Source organism: Salvia hispanica, chromosome 1 (genome assembly GCF_023119035.1).
Source record: "Salvia hispanica cultivar TCC Black 2014 chromosome 1, UniMelb_Shisp_WGS_1.0, whole genome shotgun sequence".
In the NCBI taxonomy this organism is placed as follows: Eukaryota; Viridiplantae; Streptophyta; class Magnoliopsida; order Lamiales; family Lamiaceae; genus Salvia; species Salvia hispanica.
Window position 1 is genome coordinate 6,948,825 of NC_062965.1, and position 22,705 is coordinate 6,971,529.

Sequence of the window (22,705 nt, forward strand, 5' to 3'; positions counted from 1 at the left end):
TGGACATGAATTTGGTACTACTATTGGTCAATTTCGTGATTGATCGATTATTAGATTAATCGAAATTAAGTTTGGTACAATTTTGGTTTTGTAATGAGATGGCTTTCAGTATGGTTGATCAATAATCGAACTGGCTTTCGGCATAGATTTATCGTTGATAATCATTTAACATTTATAATTTGTCATACTCATTGATCTCATTGTAATGTTCAGAGAGGCAACAATGATAGGAGGTGGTGTGTTTGAGAGAATTGTCTATCTTTAAATATCTCATTTTTCTGTCCATCTATAAATAAATGTTTAATTTCACTTGCAATATTTAGTAACCGGATCATACATTCCACTTAACTCTTTCCATTACATTTTATTATACAACTAGTAATATATAAAAATAGATCTCATATCCAGTTAACTATTTCTATCCATTTACTTTGTAAAGTTAAACAATTTCTTAAAATCCGTGCTTGTCAAATATGAGAGATTTAATCATGGAAGGATTACAAGACGTGGTTTCACTCATGACATGACATGTTGTGACAGAGATGTACTAGTATATAATTGTAGAACTCTTATTAAAATTATAATAAAATTACTATAAACATACCTCTATATTTTTTAAAAATTGCTGTGCCCCGGGTCCACTCTCCCTCCGCCCGTCCATGCATATAAAATCATTGCAAATAATAAAAAAAATACTAATAAGATTGCAAATAAAATCATAAGATTCGGATAATGTCAAGTATTCGGAAACAAATCGATGAACATTCTCATCTATCTGTAAAATTGAAAAAAAAAGGTTCAAATTCTCTGACGTTCAAGAACAACATTGACGTAACGTTTGCAGCAGTAGCAGCAGTAGGAGTATTTATACATCCACGTTGGAAATACTTACTATCTCGAATCTCAATCACTAATGGCGATCGATCGATCAATCGAGCGGCGGAGCATGACTAGCACCTCCACCAGCGGCGGCGGCGGCCTATTACGCCTGCCATTCCGAGAGGTAGATCGTGTAATCTCTCTCTCTCGAATTGAATTGTTTCTCTGTCTATGCCTGGCTAGAATAGATAGTCTAATCCATGCCACCGCATCTAATTGGGGACTGCATCACTGAGCATGCTACCGCTTGTGCCCAATGCCGCAATTTCGTCTTCACTTGTTGGGGATCATCGCCTGAAAACACTCGATTCGTCAATTTCATATCAAAATGCACAAATTGAATCTCTCAATTTTGAAACCGCCGCACCTTTGTTCAAAATCTTCCACGAGTCGGATTCTCCGGTGAAGGAGCACGATCGGAGGGTTAATGTCGCGGGTGGCGTAGGCGAGGGGGGGACGGGGGCGGGGCTAGGGCTTGGGGATCCGATCCGCAGCCGCGCAGAGCCGGTGCTGCTAGGGCTGGCGAGGGGGCTCGTGAGAAACTGGCGATTCACGGCGAAGTAGAGATCTAGCGCGGGGATGGTGGTGCACAGTCTCTGCCCTTCCTGGGCGTCGAATCCGAAGCCTAGCTCTATGCAGGCCTTGAGCTCGTTCAGATCCTCGTCCGTCAGATCCTCCTCGCTCTTCCGCCGCTCCTGCTGCTGGACCTGGAGGCGCCGCCGCTCCCACGCGATGTTGCGCGGCACCTCGCGCGTGGACAGCTGCTTCGTCAGCGTCCGCGCCTCCGTCCACAGCGGCGGCGCGTCCTCGACCTCGGAGACGTACGACTGAGACGACGACGACGCGGATGATGCGGCTGGATCGGCGGTTGCGTAGCAGTCGTATGGAATTTGCCGATCTCCCATTCGAAAACGAAAATGCGAAATGAGGAGGATTAGGAAATGTTGCAGGAAAAAATTAATTAATTAAAAAAAGAGAGAAGATGATCAGTTATACTAGAGTGGTGGTGGTTGCGGCGGCCGGGAGGTGGGCGGGGAACCGCCTCGAGGCCGCCGTAGAGGTGGTGGTTTATGCGAAGAAGAAGTAGTAAATTCTTCTAAGTAAAGGTGTGATATGGAATTTGATGGAGGCGATGGGGAAAGGAGGAGCAGAAGAAGTAGTTTGAAGAGAAGAGGTGAGAGGGGAAGCCCTTTGATTCCGGGATATCTCTTTCTGCGCTAAACCCTTCATTTCTAACTGTCTCACAAATCTCTTTCAAGTTTAAACTTTAATAACTGCAACATAAATTATTTATTTATTTAATATACTCTACTGTGTTACTATCAATTACACTAGTAGAATCGTTTAACACTTTAACTTAACACCGTATCTATTTTTATTTTTTTCGCAAATTATTTTTAATCTGTTCGAAAAAGACAAAGATGGTCGGCGGTCGGATGTGTTAAATTAATGTAACTAATTTGTGTTTAGTTTTTGTGGGAAAAGGAGCCATGTTATTTCAAATCAAATTATACTAGTATTAATATTGATATAATAGAGAGTGTGATGTTTAGATCATTGCATCTTTAAAAATAACCTACAAAATTTGTTAAGATGTGAGCATTCATTTGCTCACAACAATTAAACATAGCTTAGTTAATAAGATGCTCCAAAATTCAAATCTAGCACATGCTTCTTATTTGAACCTCTTCCTATATGCAAATGTGATATTCAGGATCGATCGTACTACCCACCATATTTGGAGTAAAAGAAAATATGCAAGCTTGGTGAAGTACTTAATTTATTACAGTTTACTATATCGTTGAATTTTGAAATTTACCGTTGTTTTCCTTAATACTATTGACAAGTTTATTAAATCATGAATTAACGATGTAGACTGAAATCAAACCCATATGATAAAATTTTCAAAATTACACGAACTATACAATCCAGACAAGTTTAGGCCATCCATTTTGAGATGTTAGTTAGCAAGAAAAACCAACACTGATGTGGCAATCAATGTCATGCTAAAAAGTGAAAATGTAAACTACAAAGAGGGTTTATTCATCAGTCATATATTAATTGATGTTGATGATCTGAATGCTTCTGGTCTTGTAGATCATCCATAATAGCCCTGCTATCATCGTGTGATGTTCGCCCACCAATTCGCTCCTTTCCTTTGGCACGCTCATGAATTCTAAGTTCCCCACAACAAGCTCTTCCTGCATCACCCCATCTCCTCCTCCTCGTTATCTTTGGCGATTTAGGTAACTGGTTTTGCTTTGTACAACATGGCCTTCCTCAACTTCTTTATTGCTGCAAACATGAATATGCTATATGTGGAATGACAAATATTTATAAGTATATATGCATGTATGTTTGTGCTCCTTTTTCTAGCTTCAACTTCGAGCTACTCTTGCTCCAACGTTTTGTGTTTTTCATCCAGTTTTGCGTAATACTGGAAATTGGTAGCCATGGCAATGGAGATTTAACATATGCCACTATATAACTAGGAAATAATTAGAAGAAGATATATACCTCCTTGCGTTTCTCTAAACGTTCTTGACAAATGAATCTCGTAGCAACAGCGATCATCAATTTATTACTCCTAATAGATTAAATAAAATATTTTATTATATTTTATACTAATAAAAATAATACTCCGGAGTATATAAATATTCAAGTATCACTGGTGTTATTGATTTTGACAATAATTTTTACGAGTATCCATATCTTAAGAATATTTTAAAATTATTTAATTATAAAAAGTTGAATAAGAAACTTTTCTTGCGTGTCACCAAATTATATTAATAAAATTCATCAAAAATATATAATAAAGGTATTTATAAAATATATGAGTATGCAATATCTGATAAGCTTAGTACAATCACATTAGATGTATAATTTGAAGTATCACTATATAGATTTTTATTTTCTAAATAAAGCCTATAGTATAAATGGACTGAATGTATAAGTTTCTATATTGCTCTTCATGTCATGGAAGGTATTTTCGTCTGAAAAAATTAGGAAATAGTAAAAAAGTACTTTAATTGATATTTACTCGTACTAGTTAACATACCTCATATGATATTTTCATAGTTCACATACCTAAAATTATAATTCGACAAAGTTTGCAGACCATAAAAACTGTTCCCTCTTTTCGTTAATATAAATTGCAGTCGTTTTGTATTATTAAAACTCAATTCTACAATAAAGTTTAGTAATTTTTGATGTAGAATATATGTGACATTTAATCAAGTATTGACTATACGAAGAGGGTATAAAGTAGTAGTAATTATTATTATTCTCTTTATAATTAGATTTATCGAAGATACAAAGTAATTATGATTGAATGTCCATTAACATTACAAATCATGTAATGTGCTCTACGGGTGAAATATTAGAGATGTGTAAAATGAACAAAGGATTATCGAGTAAAGATGCTCAAAATAAATAAATAAATAAATAGCGATGCTTCAAAAATTAAGAGGCTAACACTAAAAAGGTTTGGCGCCATCGAAACACACACACAAACACACAGTATGCTCTCCCGCAAACGGCCATCCAAACCCTTCGTTCCCCCCTTCACCACCCCCAAACCTACCAAACTCCTCAAACCCACTCAAGATGAACCTCCTGCTGCTTCACCCCAACCCCAAACCACGCCGTCTACTCCATTTCACGATATGGCTTCCGTGCTGGCCGACTCCGGCTGCACGCTCATCAACCCCGCCGGCCCGCCTTTACTCCCCTCCGATCTCTACGCCTTCCGCCAACGTCTCCACCGAACATTCTCCGCCGATTCCTCCCTTCGCTCCCTCTTTCTCCAGGGCTTCTCTGTTTACATTTCTTCCACCTCTAATTTCCGACGGTTTGTCAACATTTCCTTTTCCATTCATGCTTTAGGTTGACTAGATTGGAAGAAAACTAAACAAAATTAGGACTATACGTTGTCGTACTACCACTTGAAACCACGTAATGTTTGTTAACCTTCAAAATTCATTCAACTCTATTGGAACTGAGACTTACACAAACTAGTTTCTCGGTGATTTGATACTGGATTTGAGAAATTGCATATATAAGTCGTGGATATCAACTTATACCAACAGTACCTACTCAATTTGTTTGATTACGAGTGTTAGGTTAACACCTGATGCTGTGCATCTCCTATATTTAAACTGCTTTTTCTTTCCACAATCAGAACCAATATTAAGTTTTAAAGAACGGATAGTTTTTTTCTCTCTCTTCATATCACATTCAGTTATATTTATTCTGCTTATAGTTTTATGAGAAAGTAACTTAACTTGTGTAACCTTTTGTTATGTAGGGTGTTGTTACCTTGTCAGCGCGATGGCTTTGGATCAACGAGAAGTCAGAGCCTAGTTCGAGTGCTTTTATTGGTTAAATCGATCCAGCAAGACCTTTTAGATATGTTGCTTGAGAAGCTTCCTGAATTCTTTGACGTGGACCCTCTTGTTAGTGGTCGTGGCTCATACTCATTGCATCTTGATGAGGATGTAGCAAGGTTGATACTGAATCAGTTGCGATGGCTTGACTTCCTTGTAAACTCTGAGGCTTTCGCTGAGAAACTGTTGCAAGTTTTAACTATTTGCCCCCATCATTTGAAGAAAGAGATCATAGGTTCGTTGCCTGAGATTGTAGGTGACCAAAATAACAAAACCCTAGTGAATTCACTTCAGCAAATGCTCCAGGAGGATTCTTCCATTATTGTTCCTGTTCTCGATTCATTTTCCAACCTCAATTTGGATGATCTGTTGCAAGAACAGGTAAATCTGTGAGTTGTGCCTGCTGCCAATTTTAAATCTTGCTGGTTTCTTTTCATAATATCATGTTCAAATTCTATACCTATTGCCCCTTTTCTTATGATTTTCGGTCTCTTATTTTTGAACTTCTGAAGGTGATCATGATAGCATTATCCTGCATAAGGACAATTGATACGGAGCACATTCCATACCTACTGAGATTTGTATTGCTTTCTGCAAAGGCATCAAATGCCAGGCGAATAATCTCACAGATACGTGAACAGTTGAAATTTGTTGGAGCACCTCACTTACCAACATCACAACACAGCAAATCCAAAGAAAAATCAATTGTAGATAATTCAAAAGCGTTGATTCTTGATGCCCTGAGATCTAGTCTGCATTTTAACAATGTGGGTTTTTATATTGCATTTGTCAAGTAGTAATTTCTTCATCAGGACAATCTGGATGTATGCTTGTTAATCAAATGGACTGCTTTTTATAGAATCTGTGCATGGAGTTATTGAAAGAACTGAAAAGTTTGGAGGAAGCTCGAGAGCACAAGGTGGTAGATATATGGTTGCTTACTCTTGTATTCATGAATGGTGAATCCTTGCAAAAGAGTGTTGAAAAACTATTCAAGAAAAAAATTATTGAGGGTTGTCTTCAAGATCATATGTTTGATCAGTGCATTCTCAGTGTTAAGGATTTGCCGAAGGTATTGGAGCATTAGAAAAACAATTCTAAATCGGGCATCTTGGTGGTCCCTTAATTATGTTACTCATCAAAATTCTCACTTGATGATGTTGTTCTTGATATAAACTAGGATTATCTTGCCACATTTTTGTCATTATCTGCATACTTGTTGGCCTGCAAAGAACAACGAGCCCAGGAAGTTGGTGTTCACATTTATATACTTCTGTTTGAAGAATCCAGTGATGCTTTTTCAAGACAAGAAGTGAGTTGAGTTTCAATAGTTTGATTGACTATTTTTCTCATGAAACTCGAGACAAAGAGCTCCTTTCTTAATGCTCAGAGTCATAGCCATACTCGTTTATAAATTTGTAGGTTCTGGGAGCATTACTAACCCATGTGGGCTCTGGTGTTTGCCATGAGGTAAGCGCTGCTTTAGACACCTTGGTTAAGTTGGCCTCCAGGAAGTCCCAGGAGTTAACTTCGCTTTCTTCACACTTAACTGGTATGCATATGTCTCCTCTTTAGTGGAAATAAAACTTATAAGAATGTTGCTAAACAATTCATTTTTCATCCAGGCATCTTGGATTATTTGGAGGTCTTCAATGTTGAGAGCCTCCACAAGGTATGCTCATTGTACTTCTGCTGGTACGAATCGTACGATAATCCTTCTTTACTGTTTTAATCTTTATAAACTTTTAATTTATAACTTTCATGTTGCAGGTTTATGAAATCTTTGTTTGTCTCGCAGTTTCTGCTCAATCTTGCCCACAACCTTATGGATGCTCCATAGCAAATGAAATTCTAATGATTTTGAGGAAACAGGCAATCTAGCATCCTCCTCCTACCAGATTCTAACATTTATATTAATTGTCAATTATATCTTCTTTATTTTGCTAGTACTCTACTTATTTATATTCATGGGGTTCTATCTTGAAGTCCTTTTATGTTTCAGATCAATAACTCTGATCTGTTGTACAAGAAGATGGGCCTGATAGGAGTACTTAAGATAGTTTCATACATTGCAGATACAAATAACGTCTCTCTTCCGCCGTTATCACATGTAATGTGCTTCTCTAATCCCACACGTACTTATTTTGTTTTTAAGCTTATGACGTACAAGTGTGATGTAGTCACCACAGTCATCCTGTTCTTGTCAAGCGTGTTGATAATCTAACTAGAAACACTAACACTAACAGTGATATGTATATTAAAGATGTTCAACTGTTAACTATGTATGGTCATATCACTACTTTTTTTCTTCTTCCTTTTCTTAAACTATTAAGGTAGAATATATCAATTGCTTGCTCTGTTGATATCGGAATTTCATGAGAAGTGCTTCAGAAGTGTGGTAAAATAAGTTGTTATGCTAAGATTTTGTTATAATTGTTAACCTGGGGATGCTTTTGAGGATCTTATTCCAGTAAGTAAGAATACAACCTAAAAGTAGAAGTTCTTTTTGATCCATATACATCCATCTTTTTCTTTACTTATTGTAGCCTTGTGTCATGATTCTTTCTGCCAGTTCTCTTCACAGATTCTTTTTGATACTGTTTATGGTGGACTCATCAATAAACGTTCTTTGCAGAGGTCAAACTATGAGGAAGCAGTGGAGCTCTTGAAATTGTCTCTAGACTCTTGCAAGCAGCTCCCCTTACCATTGATTCTGTTTTACGAAGAACTGGTTACAACGTTGCAAAACAGAAGTCTTCACCCAGCTGTCATGGAATGGTGTGTGGCATTTTAGAGGCTGTTCTTTTGTTGCATCACAATTTATATCAACTTATTTTGATACTTTATTCCAACTATTTTAGGATATTTTATCATGCTTCCATTATGTGCACCTCATGTTCTGAATTTCTCTCTTAGCTCTTAATCATAGAACAACCTGATCAGGGTTTCTGTCATCTCATGCCCACAGTAACCTCATGCATTTGGCCTTCAACAGAATCATTCACCAAGTTTAAATATGTATTCTGACCACTCGACATGAACACTTTTAAATGATAATTCTCCACTAATTCCATCCAATGTTGTAAGAACAACTGGAGGAACCTACCTTTACCTGGAAGTTTTCTTTCTGACATTTGCTCCAGGATAAAGTTATGAATTACACTTGTAAGATTAAAAACAGATATGAGAAAATCAAATAGTAAAAGCATAGAAAGCATAGGCATGAAAAAAATTCATCCATACATTGCTTGTTCTTTTAGTTCCATAAAAATGTTCTGATTTGATTAGATTGTCATTTTGATTTATTTTAGTTTCTCTTACTCTTAGAATGCATAATGGAGCAATTACTTTGCTATTACTGTGCTGTATTATTGCTTTTAGCCTTAGCCATAAGTTTGACTATTTTTCCTTTTAGGGTTGGCAAACAAGTTTTGGAATTTGAGTCAATTTATCTATCTGATATTGATAGTGGGAATTTAATTGTTCAAGACATGCCTTATGGTTTAGAAGGTAAGAGAGTTCTATTTGCTACATCTTCAAAATGCTAAGCTGGGATCTAATTTTGTGTATAATTAGGTTAACGTTGGATGTTATTTACCGAAGCCTGTTTTCTTGGTGCAGGAGAATTGTGGATGAACCTTGATGGTGACATATCTCCCGTTTGCTTAAACATTGTGCCACTTGTTTCTCCATTGTTTAGGTAATTAGTCATTTTCTTGTAACTAGTGGTAAGTTGTGATTTTTTTGGTTGAGATTTTCCTTTCCAACTTTCTTATGGCATTAGATTTTGAACTTACCTCCTCATTAGGAACTTAAGAGACAAGCAGTGATTCTATGTATTAAAAGTACTGGTGGGAAAGGTGTTTGAACATCAATTCTAAGTGAACTGAAGTCCAAGTAGATGTGCATTGGGCAGCATACTAGAGTACTTATAACAGGGATATCATTCAACCGTGGGGGTGATTATGTTATCCATAGGGGTGTGAGAGGAAACTAGATTTGGCTTACATGTGAAAATTGAACTTCTTTAGCAACATAAATCGAACATTTTAGTTTACACAACAAGACTGAGTTATCAGCTACTTACTAGAAGAAATCAATTATGGACATTGCTAAATTGCTGAAGCCATGATGCTTGATATGATTATGAGTAGTCTGCATCATCAAGTGTATCTAGAAAAAGAAAGACTCGGATTGGAATGGATCAATATTCAATTAGAGGTTTTGGGGATTATAATTGATAATGGATCCTCCACGGTCTTGGTTTTCTGCTCTTTTGGAAAAAGTCTGTTCATGACAGTTGTTCTATGATTTTTTTTTTGTTTTAGCTTATGTGGGCTTTTTCGCTAACATTGATCCTGTATCTTTCCATTAAAGTTGACTCAAATAAGATAATCTTCCTCTGTTCCTGTCAATGACATATCGACTGGCCACTGAACTCTGTAACATTTTTTTTTTGTCCCAGATCCTCTTCACCTTTACAAATTCTCCCTTCAAAGTTTGTTTTACTTTCTGTGGTAAGTGCAATTTCTCATCTAAACAGTCACTTAAACTGAAGGTACAAATGTCATAGTTTCCAGGCAAAATTTGTCAGGTTGAGAGAATCACCAACCAAGGTTCTCTAGGAGGCATTGATGCTCTTCTTGGTTGCCCTTTTAATCTACCTTCCTCAAAGGTTGGCTGTAATCTTGTGCTAATGGACTTTCTTTTGATGAACAGAAATGAATTTTGTTGTAGAATATATTTGTATCTAGGTTTTCCTTATTAATCTGTTATTATTTTAGGAATATATATAACCTAGTAGTAATCTTAGCTTTCTACTCCCTATATACATTAGAGACTCTTTTTGCTGTGAATAATACAGTTTATTATTTTCTCCTGTAGGTCTGTATACTTTACTGCATCACATGATACATGTCAACTTCTTGTCACTTCAATTCCATGAATTATGTCAACAATATTAGGGGCTTCTTAAGACCATGGCCTTAGTCTAGGCCTAGTGTCACTCTGCAGTATTCAATGTAGAACTTTTGACTACAAATCCAGTATGCTATTTTTCTTGGTTGTGTAAGGTTTTAACCTGTTTGGAAAATCTCCCGCAGTTATGCTTTGCAATCATGCATAAAGGAAATACCTTTTTGATTCCTCATATTACAATACCACACTTCTCAATTTCGTCTGCATCATTTATAACATGTCAATGCAAAAATGTGTATATTATATGAGTTCCTTAACTTACGTAAATTTGGTATATCCTAAAATTCATGGACCTTCCATTATCTATGCCTGTATCACCTTGCCTTCAATCTTCATAAGCTGTGAGCTAAGGATTAATATGGCCATTACTTCTACTGCAAACTATATTCTGATGTTATTATGGTCTTGTCTGTTGCAGCTGTTATCTGAAATTTTATGGCAGCCTTTGACAGTGAAACAAAAGCAGATTTGTATTCTCTCTCTTTATTATGCTGCTAATTGGATAAGGGAACTGGTAAATAAGCAATTTTCATCAGTGAAATTTGGTTTCTAAATTGATTATTTGTTTCTGTCTGAATTTCCTACCAATTCCATTTTGGTGCAGTTAAATGTGTTTTCCACCCAAGTTGGCAACAAATGTGAGACAATAAGCCAAGCAACGAAGGAAGACATAGTACTTAAGCTATTAAAGCGCTTGAGAAACCTAGTGTATGTTCTCGTAACCTTTTCAAAGGCATGCCCTGCAAAACATCTAGCTAGAATTTTCACACAACTTAATAAAACTTGCATGTAATTGCAACTAAAAATGCTTTAGGATATGACCTTGACTGGTGAGCAGTCCCCCCCCCCCCCTCTGTTACAGTATAACAATCTATATGGCAGATGAAATTCATCTTCAATGAATGAACCTTGTGTTGCTACTTACAAATGATGTTATTGCTAATTACAACATGGTTATTGACTGTCTGACTATGCTTTGATTGTGCAGATTTATTGAATATTTATTGGACAATTTTCTCAAACAACACCCAATACTTCTTCCTGATTTCTGTCCTCACACGGATTTGTCCCCTGTTGTTGAGTTTGACTCTGTGGGTGACTTGGAAAAGATTAGCCAGCGTCTCAAAGGGGGTGAAATTTTGTCCCGAAATCAAAAGAAACACAAAGGAAAGTCCTTGACACCATCAGCCAGTTCAAATGCTGAGGAAAAACTCAAGCAGCCAACATTAGTTGATGTATGGAGGAAAGCAGGGAGCATACCGAGCCAAGCAACTCCGGATGAGGATGCATCTGTGGCGTCCTTGAAGACCAAGCAATCTGCATCTGAGGAAAGTCATGCTGAAAAATCTAATATGTCTCTAAATATTGAAATATCTGCACCATTGAAGTGTTTAGATGCACAAAAGCACAGATTCAGGCCACTTCCAGTTGATTGCCTTTCCATACTTGCATGTCCTGAGGTTCGTTTATGTCTTGCCTACTTTCAAGTCTTATATATGATATTTTTAGGTTTAGATTGCATCTGAGTATGTTAGGAAGTGTTTATGGAGGTAATGTTAGATTGCATCCGAGTATGTTAGGAAGTGTTTATGGAGGTAATGGAAAGATTTTAACCTGTTGATCATTGATTGTTTGCTATCAACTTCTTAGGTGCTTCCCTCATCAGGAAGCTGATTACAGAAAAGATTTCACATAGATTTTTTGTGGATAGTATTATTTTTTCTCAGTAGCAGCATATTATATTCTGCATGCAAGCTAATATGACGTTGATTACAGTTATCATCCCATGGAAATTCTCATGCCTGTTTTGAAATGCCACTTCGTTATGATATACTTAAACATGGTATACATCGAGAAAAAAACAGCATTATATGAATTGCAATCTTCTCATGATATCTGTACGCTATCCGAGAGGTCACTTGTTTTGCCTATTGAACTAAGCAAGTGACCACCGTAATTTCAGATGAAGGTAAAATGATGCAGAACCTTTTTTCTTTCTTTTCTGCATATGTGGTGCTCTGAGGAAATTGAAATTTCATTGCCCTTGACCGGAATGCCTAAAAGTTGCCGCAATTCCAAAACATATTTGATATATACTTGCCATTGATACGATCTGAACGAACCCATTCTATATCCCTTGCCTCTTTAATCCATATTCTAACACTTTAATCCATATGAAAGAAACTGTGCACTTATATCTTCCAACATATGTTGAAGTTTTAAAAATTCCTTCTGAAGCTTTTAGTTAACTGTGTGCTTTGGCCATCATTTATACTATGTTAAAAATGTCCTCTCTAAAGGTGCTATCAGGTTATTTCCAGTTTGTAACCCTGGGTTGTGGTAAGTTGCCAAGAGTTTCTTATTTTTCTGATCGCATCATGTTCTTTTTTTCTTCCTCTCTGTTTTTTGCTTTTGATTTTATCATACTGGGGGTATATATCCCTTTGCTAGATCCTCACACTACATCATCATTATGTGATATAAATCTGCAATTCCTCTCCTGAAATTGGTTTTATTCGGTACATGGTTGTTAGTGTCTATCTACCAGATCATATGGTCACATTTTTATTATATTTCCACCATCCTTGACTTTTTGCTTTCTGGATTGTCTTTTTTTCACGAGAGATTAAAATGTTGCTACACATGGTTGCCATAATATTGAAGGAATAGAACAGATATATTTTAGCTGCATGTCCTCAAGTTATTTTGTTCCTTGGCAGTTGGCACTGGTAGGTAGACTTCAGTGAATATGTGTTTCTTCTAATGCTTATTCTTCTCCTTCTATTCTTGCTTTTTATGTAGAATAATCAAAGTTCATGCTGTGCAGACCCATCTGCTGAGGTATCTCTCTCTCTATACAGTACACATACACATGGTGCACACCTTCCATGGGATCATCTTGGCACATATGAATTTCATTTGCGTATAGTGGACAAAGATATTTAAGAATATTAAGGATGTTAAAAACTTCTATACACTAGTAGTTCTAAAGTAAATGATTTATCAGAGGATACTGTTATTTGCATTTGCAAATGGGGCAAACTATCTGTTTTCCTTTCTTGAATTATGAATGTAAAGGCGGGGTTAGTCTAATCGACCACCACACAAGGGTTTTTCATTTAACAAACCCCACTAAATGACTATTCATATTGGAATTTGGTATGTGTTCAGACCCACGTATTACTCTTGTGATCTTGCTTTTTATATGAAGAAGCACCAGATTCAGGTAAAGTTGGACGTTGGTGTTTTGTAATGCCTTATCCTGAAAGAATCATTCAAAGATACAAAATCATAGTATCATAATTAATCAATTCAGCATATAAGAAGGGTTACCGTAATTTTAGTTTGCAACTTCAGATTCTGATTCTATCTTTAATGGCTCTAAAATGTGTTTCTAAAATCTGTCACTTGACTGTTGCATGATATTAGCTGCCACTACATCTCTATCTCCTGCGTGATCTTCACAAAAAGCTGGATCTCTTAAGTCCCGCAAGAAAACAAACTTTAGCAAGAAGCTACAGTGCTCCATCTGGGTTTATGGGAATGAAATTGACTGAATTCTTCAGCAGGATACGACCTTTGTTTCTGTACCTTAGGAGAAACTTTGATCGGTCGGTACACATTCTTGGAGAAGGTTAGCAACACAAATTTGTTAGCTAGTATGGTAACTTTAAGAGTTATCATGTCTGACATAATAAAGCTGTAGGTGCTGAAATATGTCAAGAGCACTGGATAACTCAGTCTAGTTTGGCTGCAAATCCCCAGATAGTAAATACATGTGTTTCAGCATCACCTGTTCTGACTTCTGTTTCAGTTTTTAAAGAGACGCTTCTCTGCTTTGGGAAGGTGATACAGTCTTTAAATAGTTTGAATAAAGATTGTTTTGTCTTTTGATTTTGTTGTACTATTAGTTTTGAGGGCGGAGCTGCATTCAATTTTCCAATTTCCAAATAATTATTGATGACACTCTTGTTTTTTTTTAATAAATACATGCAGATGCTTAATCTGCCGGACCTTCTGAAGGAGAATTCTACCCTATTAGATCTTCTTAAAGCCTTCCAGCCAACAGAAATATCTGAGTGTTTATTCCAAGGAATGCAACTGATTCCTTCACCTGGGAGTATGGACTATTTATATTCTGGTGCTTATTTTTTTCTTGAAAGTGTCTTTGATGTGGGTAAGGTTTTTAGTTTCACTCGTCTCTTCAATTTTAAACCAAAACAAAGAAAAAAAATTGATATCTGTTTGCTGAACTATTTCTCTCGCAGCAATAAACTTTTCATTTACACTGGCTTCAGAAGTCTTGTTGACTTTAGAATCCATGGTTACATCCATCCACACATTCCATACTAGATGTCTGAGTGAAAATGGAAAGGACCCTCACACAAGATTTAGCAAGGAAATCATTCCTTTTTTTCGCAACAAACTTGGGAGTTATGCACATAAGCTCTTGACGCACAAGTGTGATAGGGATGATGTTGGCGGTAGTTTAAAAATCAAAGTGAGTATTCACTAGTCACTACTGCAATCTCACTAAGTCAAAAGTTCCAAATAGTGATGCTAATTGTACTTGTCATTGCAGGGGGAAATGGTCCAAAAGATTCTAAGGCTTTATTTGGGTAACTGCCAGTCAGCTTCTGATTCACTAAACGATCTTGCCTCCTCCATTTTTCCTCAGGTGCATTGATCCTCTTGCGAGGCTTTACATAGTCTGCAATTAAATAATATTCAGAAGTATTTATTATCAATGTTGAAATGGTCCAAGATGTCATTTTTTCTCTTTCAAATAAATCTAAATAAGAACCTAAATACCAATACATTCTTTTTTCAAGTAACTGTGTGACTGTATGCCACATTGCAAACACACTAAATAAGGGCACGGTGTTCAGATTGTAAAAGGTCACATTATCAGCAATAGCAGCTTAGATATATCGACAATTGATGAGTTTCAATGTCTTAGGGTTTTTGATATTATGGAAGCTTTAATTTTGCTTAAATTATTATAATTGTTGTTTGGTTTATGCATGGCAAAATGTACTGAGTTGAAATTCTATTCTGACTTGAGGATCCCCTTCTCATTTTAAGATACGTATTCACAAATTTCCTGTGGGTCAAAAAAGATTAAATGATCACTTACTTTACTCCCAAAAACTACAATCTAGTGTAGTTTAGTAACAATGTCATCAGAATGTTGTAAAAGGTACTCCCTCCGTCTTAAAAAAATATGTGCACTTTCTATTTTCACCCGTCCCATAAAAATATGGGCATTCCATTTATGGATAGGTAACCCAATTTATTACCCCTATACATCAAGTTATTTACAACTTATACCATTAAAACACTAATACTAATGTGGGTCCCACTATCCACTAACACTCCTTTAACTACCCTACCCCCAGCTCTCTTACTTTACCAATTTTGTCTTAATTGTTGTGTCATATCATATGCTCATATTTTTATGGGACGGAGGGAGTATAATAGACCAATTCTTTGGCCAAAGTACACTGATTAGAGAAATGATATGCAATAGCAGCAATTGGAACCATGTGATGAAGTTTCTATTGAAGTTAATGAGAATGATAAATATTCAAATCATTACTACTTCCTAATGTGCTACACTTTGTACTAGCCTGCTGTTCAAGCCTTTATATTGATTTATTAGGATCTGCTGAAAGCTTCAGTTAACGTTTTTATAATCTTCTGCCATATAGTTAATGAGCTTTGAATTGAAAATAGAATGCCATTAAATCCAAATTACTATATTAGCCTAAGATGAATTTGATCTTAATTGTGTTAGGATTTGCCTTCCACAAACACAATGGAGGATGGCAGTACATTTCCTAGCCTTTGCCCTGCGACAATGAGTGTCTGGTACCGAGTAATGGTGAGCTGCTCCCTATTTTTTTTGTGGCTGAGAAATATCAAATAATTTAGATACTGATGTTATTATCTTGCAGCATGAAGAGAACATATCTGCACTCAACAATTTGGTGAGTAGTTGGTGGTTCTGTGTTACTCAGTGAAGAATGAATTTGGTACCCACTATAATATGGATTGAGAAACATATTGTTATTTATGTGTTTTCTGCTTAGGTTAAGGAAATTTCTCAGTTAGAGAAATCAAGAGGTTGTGCTAAAGTGGAAGATATACAGAGGCTTCTGAACAAAATATCTCAGTCTGTTAATGTGGTTGTAACACTGGTTAACATGTGCAGGAATAATGACAAGGTGGTATCCTAAATCTTTTTAAGAGTAATACTTTTGAACTATCAGCAATTGAATATTTACATTATACGTTGATAAATTAGGTGAGCATTCATGCAGTGGCTGTCAAGAATGGAGGGAAGTTCATCGACACCTTTCTGAAAGGTAAGCATAATTGTCATTAGATGTGATCTCTACATTAGAAACTACTGACCAATTGAACACAACACTGTACTGATGAATATTTAATACTTATGTAATTGTCCTGCCATTGTTTTCTTGTATTCCTAAATCGAGCTTTCTCCAGTTTTTGACTTCTTAGAGGCTCAGTTTCAGATGCACAAGGACCTCATACTTTCCCTGGTGAGAAACTCTTAGTAGTGTCTTAATAATTAGAATTGTTTTGAAATGTCTACGCTAACAAGTTTTTGGCATTCTCCAGATTAAAGAGCTTCAGAAAGCAACAAAAACCATACAAACACTATGCTCTGAAGCGAAGGTTATTTCCTTAAATTCTCTTATTTTGTAGGATTGCAGTGACTTTTTTTCTAACTAATAGCTGTACTATCGAGGAACCCTTAACATAAAATTATTTCTCTGTGAAGGGATCAAAACAAACTGCTATAACTGGCAAAATTCCTATGACAAAGAGAGCTATGGAACGATTTTTATTTCACGTCAAAGCCCTGCTTTGCAAAACTCCAAGTGGATGCTCGTTCTGGATGGGTACTATACTAAGCTTGTTGTGTGTGATTGGATCATGTGTGTGCTAGCATCAATAATTTAATCATTTGGTCATGGTCCTGGAAATTTTTAGGCAATCTGAAGCATAAGGACTTGATGGGACAAGTAGTTAGCTCGCAAGCATACTTGGATGATCAGAGCGATGAAACTAATGAAGATCTGGCTGAGGCCATTGCTGAGGACCAACCGACGAATGATGTCAGTCCTGAATGATGGTAACAGGTATAAATCATTTAGTGTGAAGTTATTGAATCTCAACATGCATTTTGTACGATATTTTAAAGCAATTGGAATATCAATTACATTTTCAATTGCATTAATTAAAATATAAATACATAAAGAAAATACGTTGTGATTATTTTCATAAAAAAAATACCTTATTGTCCAAGAATACAGACGTTGACAGGCTGGAAAATTGGTGAGAAATAGTAGTAGCATTTTGCTCAGTTTCTTTATATGTTGATCAAAATGATTGACAACATATATGAATTTGGTGGACTAAGGAAATCAATGTCCTAACAATCTGGAGATCCAATATTTAATTTGAACTTCCCATAATTTAAATGAACCACATGATTAAATTGGGTTGGTGGTTACATGGTCAAGATGTCTGATTGGGTCAAAATGCTAAGTAACAGCTCCACCAGTTATTCAAACAAATTCTCCTCTATACATAGACATAGTTAACCAAATTCAAGTGGACAAAAAGAGAAATTTAGAAACTGCTAAAATTGGAGCACATAGGAAATATTGGAATTTGTGAATTGAAGGAAAATGACAATTGAAGGAGAAACTGCTGTTATCAAACAAGCAACCAATGCCAATGAAAATGTCATTGCAAATGCCAGTGCCAATGTCAATCTCAATGGCAATGGCAATGGCAATGGCAATGCCAATGAAAATCTCAAGAAAAATAGAATTCAGGTGTCCAATACCAAAAAACCACTATTCTTCTATGTCAATCTTGCTAAGGTTACCTACGCCTCTCTCTCTCTGCATATATACATAACTGTGTGTTTGTCCTAATTAATATAAATGCAGTTCACTTATAGTTGATGGTGTGGTGCATTCATGAAAAAAATTAATGAGAATATTAAGTAAAGTGATTTCTTTATTTGAAATTTTGTTTTATTTGAAAGAGTTAAATTTTAAACGAGTGTGTTTGTGTGTGTTTTCATTTTCTTTATTTTTTCTTTCTCCTTATGCAGAGGTACCTACAACAGCATAAAGAGATTGAGCTTTCAGCCTTGGGCATGGGTAAACTAATTGCCTAAACTTAGTTTACTACAAATCTACAATACTTTAAACCAAGCTTTCTTACTAAGGAACATATAATTTCATTATTTTTCCCAAATATTTATATAATCAATTGAATTGTGCTGACAATGAGTTTATATTTTTTTTTATTACAGCCATCACAACAGTTGTGACGATATCTGAGATTCTAAAAAATAATGGATTTGTTAACGAGAAGAGTAAGTTATGGTTAAATACCATTTAACACTTTAACGCTTATTTCCTTTTATTTTTCTATTCTAATGTAAGCATATTAGCATATAGTAGTAAAATATAACCATCACAATTTTACTCTATTGACCAAACTCGGCAGTTTTTGCCTGATTGGATATCTCTCCTTAGTAAATACCAAAAATAAAATAAAATACAAGATGTGTGATTAAATTTCCATATTTTTTGTTAAGTGAAATAAAGGAGATAAAACGTGAAACGTTACAATATTTTTATTTCATGTGTAATTTCATTAAACTTGTCAACGAGTCTGATTCCAATAGTCAGTACATGATTATAAACTTATTTAAAATGTTAGATCTTGATTTGTTAATATGATTATGTTATGACAAAATGTAAAAAATTGAAATCTTCGAGCATAAAATGGTACTATATACTATTGTTTATTTATTTTGTGAAATGACTAAATATAAAGAGTTGCATTAATATGTGTTGGTGTTGTTTCAATATTTGTAGGTATCTTGACCTCAACGGTTGGAACAAAGGATGTAGCCAAGGGTCGCACTGTTCAGAAAGCTAGGGTATGTATTAATTGATGGATATATTAAATATTATTTTAAATTACACCATTTTAAAATATTACTAATTATTGTATTGATAGTTAAGCACTAATTAAACTTCTACAAAAAAAATATTAGTACTGATTACTTCACTTCGTTTTTCAAATGTCTCATAATTTGGAAGTGATTTCATGACATCTTTCCTACTTCGGAAAATCATATTTAATAATTTTATTAATAATTGTAATAAAATCACAAATAATATAGTAGTTATGTTAGAATTGATTTGAGATTATAATAAATTCATTTTACAGATCGAAATTGTGCTGGAGAAGTCTGAGAAGTTTGATAGCCTAATGAGTGCGTCACAAAATGCAAACGCAAATGGAAATGGAAAAGTTGAAAGCAAGCAGTGAGAGTGAGGAGATGGAGCCCTGTTTTTGTAGTCTATTTTATATTTATTGCAATTCTTGTATTGTATCTCAAACTAAACATATTTTCATTTAATTCATTTTTTAGTAGTTGCCATTATATAAGTTTCTATGTGAAGTAAAACAAAGCTGGGGCCATGTAGTATTTATATCTCATATTGTATAAATTGAAGTTTGAATTTTATCACTTCTCATTTTTTAGAGAGAGAACCAAAATTGACACAAAACTTTGGTTTCGAATGTGATTATAATCCATTTCGAATGGTGGTATGCATAAATTTTGTATACAATTTGTATACAATTTGGTATCCCGAACGTATCAAGGCGACTCCCTCTCACTTGCTCTGTTATTAAGAATTCGTCTTCGAATTTGAGATGTTGCACTGCTTATTTGTTGTAGAAGTTACTTGTGAACTTACTTGTTCAAGATGTGAACTTACTTGTGAAGTTGGAAGCAACACTTTCATTTTTTTTTGTTAAAATACAACAGCAGGATGAGATCACCATCAGTTAAATTTGCTCTTATACACATGATGCTTGAAGACGACCCTGCTCGTATGTCGTTACTTGACGGCCAGCACTAAAAGCAGGAGACGTCGTATTGTCGAAATTGCGAGGCAATACAGTGTGTTGAATAATGTTCCCTTGCAGATCGAACGATTGAACAGACTCATTCATGCCACAGATTGTATAGATAATCTTCGTATGGATCGCAACACGTTTGGTAGGTTGTGTCGTATCCTTACTACAAGCGGGGGGGGGGTTGCCCATAGGTAAGTGTGTAGGGATCGAAGAACATGTTGCGATGTTTATTGGCGTGCTGGTGCACCACAACAAAAACCGGATTGTCCATATAATTTTGTTAGGTCCGTGTCCACGGTATCCTATTATTATAACAAAGTTTTATGTGCTGTTTTGAGTCTTCATGACGTATTGTTTTCAAAGCCTACTCCAGCCCCAGAGGATTGCATTGACCATAGATGGAAATGGTTCAAGGTACTAAATTATTGAATTTTTTTTTATCCTTGCCTACGTGTTTGTGATGCAATTTTTCCTAATGTAGGGTTGCCTAGGTGCCTTGGATGGTACGCACATTGATGTGTTGGTTAGTTATAATGATAAGCCTCGGTATCACACGCGAAAAGGCTCTATCGAAACAAACACGTTAGTTGTGTGTGATCGAAACATGCAATTCGTATATATCCTACCTGGTTAGGAAGGATCTGCTGGGGATTTTCGTGTGCTGAGGGACGCATTGTCTAGACCCAATGGATTTAGAGTTCCACAAGGTATCAATACTAACATAGGTGTTTGCTAGGGTAATTTTTTTTTCCTTTTCTCTTTGCATATCTGTGAGGTGCTCAGTACATGGATGTAACGATATTGACTGTTGTCACACCCATATGTTGGCAATTTTGCAGGATGTTACTATCTATGCGACAATGCATAAGCCGATTGCAACGGTTTCTTGACTCCATAGGTACACTACCAGCTCAAGGAATGCGGTGTCGGAGATGCAGTTCCCCAAAACCAAAAGGAACTGTTTAACATGCGCCATAGCAAGGCTCGAAACATTATTGAACGAGCCTTCGCTATGCGCAAGATGCGTTGGAGGATTTTGCGTAGTGCTTCCTTTTATCCAATTCAATACATGGCTTGTTTCCTTCTCCATAATTTCATTCGCCGTGAGATGAGCATATATCCCGTTGAAGCCGGGCTCGATGGTGATGCGACCACAGTCGTGCAGGCGGATAATTATATCGCTAACGACTATGTTGAGTGCGTGGAACCAACTCACGAGTGGACTGCACTACGTGACTCCATAGCCATGAACATGTGGAATCATTATTAACCCTTTAAGAATATGATTATGCTTGTTACTCACCTATTCGAACTATGTACTGACTCAAACGTTTACGTACTTGATTTGCTTGTTAGGGTTATATGTGTCGTGCTTCACTCATTTAAGCTTACTTCTTCAATAATCTCGTCTATGGCTTACTCTCAGTGAATGTCTTCGACTGCCTTTGTTGACGGCATTCCCGATTGCGGATGCGGTCTGGGCAAGATGGAGATGCGCCGTGCAGAAAAGAATGCAATGAACGCTAGCCGCTATTATTTCAAATGCCCCGATAATCTCAATCATTCGGGTTCCTTTTAGTGGTGTGATGAGTATGGCAGCGGGTTCAGCGCAAAGAATTCAACGGATGAGCGTGGATACAGTCAACCACTAGCTAAGAAACGTGTAAACCCCGCAATGGGGTGTCGCCACTGCTGTGCGGGCAAGGCCGCAATAGATGTTAAGGCTCAACTCTTAATTATGGGTATCAACATTTCGTTGGTTGTTGTAGGGATCCTGATTGGCAAGCTTACCTGACCTCATATGTCTGCGTTGTGTACAAATGTAATGTGTGTCTGACCTACCTCGAGAGTTATGTAAAAATGTCATGTTATTTGGGTATCTACTAGCGACTTATGAACGAAAAATCGAACTATGTAACATATTTTGAACTGTATATTGTACTTTGATTTTTTGGCCTTCTTAATTAATATCCGATTAAATTGCCTGCTGTTTTCAGTGCATACATCACGGACGTTGAATATTTGACTGCGGACTGCTCCAATTATATTGAAAAATATATGGTTGAAATTAATGAAAGTATTTTACAAAAAGGCAAAAAATTAATGCCTCATTGTCCCGTTTTGTCAGGGAAGCCCATACTAATTTTGGCCTCATTTGGATGTGTGCTTCCATAAATATTTGTACCATCAACAACACAACATCAAGCTTGGTAGATATATGTCTATCAGCCATCATCTTAGTTTCATCAAGTAGAGTAATTGTTCTACTTGCATAGAGATAGGTTTAAGGGGAGTGGGTAGATAAATGTCATTCATACAATTCATTGTTACCAATTCTATTCAACCATCCAGTACCTCAATTTGATTTACAACCAAACACTTTCATGCTCCAAAAATTCCTTCAGCCAACACGATCATCCCCCAACAAGCAGCCTATTTATATTATGGTAACTGTTCGCCCGAGGTTGACGAGATCA

At 36.2% G+C, this 22,705-nt stretch overlaps 4 protein-coding genes across 9 annotated transcripts; 3 read left to right on the forward strand and 1 right to left on the reverse strand.

The window, feature by feature from the left end:
• Positions 1 to 704: 704 nt before the first annotated feature.
• Positions 705 to 1,784, reverse strand: LOC125201073. Its single transcript, XM_048098973.1, has 2 exons — positions 1,247 to 1,784; positions 705 to 1,173 (listed from the first exon to the last, which is right to left on the reverse strand). The coding sequence occupies exons 1-2, from the start codon at positions 1,782 to 1,784 to the stop codon at positions 1,073 to 1,075; spliced, it is 639 nt and encodes a 212-aa protein (XP_047954930.1). The 3' UTR covers positions 705 to 1,072.
• On the forward strand, positions 732 to 19,182 carry LOC125201072 (Fanconi anemia group D2 protein). Of its 6 annotated transcripts, XR_007172834.1 has the most exons (34): positions 4,425 to 4,729; positions 5,186 to 5,645; positions 5,777 to 6,031; positions 6,124 to 6,336; positions 6,445 to 6,576; positions 6,687 to 6,816; positions 6,890 to 6,936; positions 7,035 to 7,136; positions 7,267 to 7,374; positions 7,900 to 8,042; positions 8,680 to 8,774; positions 8,886 to 8,964; positions 9,730 to 9,781; positions 9,859 to 9,939; positions 10,660 to 10,755; positions 10,846 to 10,949; positions 11,230 to 11,701; positions 13,044 to 13,082; positions 13,671 to 13,875; positions 13,948 to 14,087; positions 14,238 to 14,418; positions 14,510 to 14,742; positions 14,824 to 14,919; positions 16,039 to 16,125; positions 16,199 to 16,231; positions 16,334 to 16,468; positions 16,549 to 16,609; positions 16,752 to 16,807; positions 16,887 to 16,943; positions 17,050 to 17,170; positions 17,262 to 17,410; positions 18,397 to 18,445; positions 18,601 to 18,663; positions 19,172 to 19,182. XR_007172834.1 is itself a non-coding variant. In XM_048098971.1 (33 exons), the coding sequence occupies exons 2-32, from the start codon at positions 3,049 to 3,051 to the stop codon at positions 17,399 to 17,401; spliced, it is 4,230 nt and encodes a 1,409-aa protein (XP_047954928.1). In that variant the 5' UTR covers positions 732 to 1,003; positions 2,977 to 3,048; the 3' UTR covers positions 17,402 to 17,410; positions 18,397 to 18,584. The 6 variants fall into 6 exon arrangements, 4 of the variants coding, with proteins under 4 accessions (XP_047954928.1, XP_047954929.1, XP_047954926.1 ...); XM_048098971.1 differs by lacking the exons at positions 4,425 to 4,729; positions 18,601 to 18,663; positions 19,172 to 19,182 and adding exons at positions 732 to 1,003; positions 2,977 to 3,125 and having other exon boundaries at positions 18,397 to 18,584; XM_048098972.1 differs by lacking the exons at positions 4,425 to 4,729; positions 18,601 to 18,663; positions 19,172 to 19,182 and adding an exon at positions 732 to 1,003 and having other exon boundaries at positions 18,397 to 18,584.
• On the forward strand, positions 17,963 to 19,631 carry LOC125186108 (uncharacterized protein At2g34160-like). The gene is made up of 5 exons (XM_048082426.1): positions 17,963 to 18,160; positions 18,397 to 18,445; positions 18,601 to 18,663; positions 19,172 to 19,236; positions 19,530 to 19,631. The coding sequence occupies exons 1-5, from the start codon at positions 17,963 to 17,965 to the stop codon at positions 19,629 to 19,631; spliced, it is 477 nt and encodes a 158-aa protein (XP_047938383.1).
• A 1,283-nt stretch (positions 19,632 to 20,914) lies between these two features.
• On the forward strand, positions 20,915 to 21,498 carry LOC125186116. Its single transcript, XM_048082439.1, has 2 exons — positions 20,915 to 20,935; positions 21,127 to 21,498. The coding sequence occupies exons 1-2, from the start codon at positions 20,915 to 20,917 to the stop codon at positions 21,496 to 21,498; spliced, it is 393 nt and encodes a 130-aa protein (XP_047938396.1).
• Positions 21,499 to 22,705: the final 1,207 nt, after the last annotated feature.

Excerpts from the sequence above, each read along its gene's own strand:
- LOC125201073 (XM_048098973.1), bottom strand. The coding sequence starts at position 1,784 with ATGGGAGATCGGCAAATTCCATACGACTGCTACGCAACCGCCGATCCA. Across the intron at positions 1,174-1,246 it reads GTGGAAGATTTTGAACAAAG|GCGATGATCCCCAACAAGTG; the intron begins GTGCGGCGGTTT and ends GAGTGTTTTCAG.
- LOC125201072 (XM_048098969.1), top strand. The coding sequence starts at position 4,545 with ATGGCTTCCGTGCTGGCCGACTCCGGCTGCACGCTCATCAACCCCGCC. Across the intron at positions 11,702-13,043 it reads CCATACTTGCATGTCCTGAG|AATAATCAAAGTTCATGCTG; the intron begins GTTCGTTTATGT and ends CTTTTTATGTAG. Across the intron at positions 14,088-14,237 it reads CGCTTCTCTGCTTTGGGAAG|ATGCTTAATCTGCCGGACCT; the intron begins GTGATACAGTCT and ends AAATACATGCAG.
- LOC125186108 (XM_048082426.1), top strand. The coding sequence starts at position 17,963 with ATGACAATTGAAGGAGAAACTGCTGTTATCAAACAAGCAACCAATGCC. Across the intron at positions 18,161-18,396 it reads TCTATGTCAATCTTGCTAAG|AGGTACCTACAACAGCATAA; the intron begins GTTACCTACGCC and ends CTCCTTATGCAG. Across the intron at positions 18,664-19,171 it reads TGGATTTGTTAACGAGAAGA|GTATCTTGACCTCAACGGTT; the intron begins GTAAGTTATGGT and ends CAATATTTGTAG.
- LOC125186116 (XM_048082439.1), top strand. The coding sequence starts at position 20,915 with ATGGATTTAGAGTTCCACAAG. Across the intron at positions 20,936-21,126 it reads TGGATTTAGAGTTCCACAAG|GTACACTACCAGCTCAAGGA; the intron begins GTATCAATACTA and ends TTGACTCCATAG.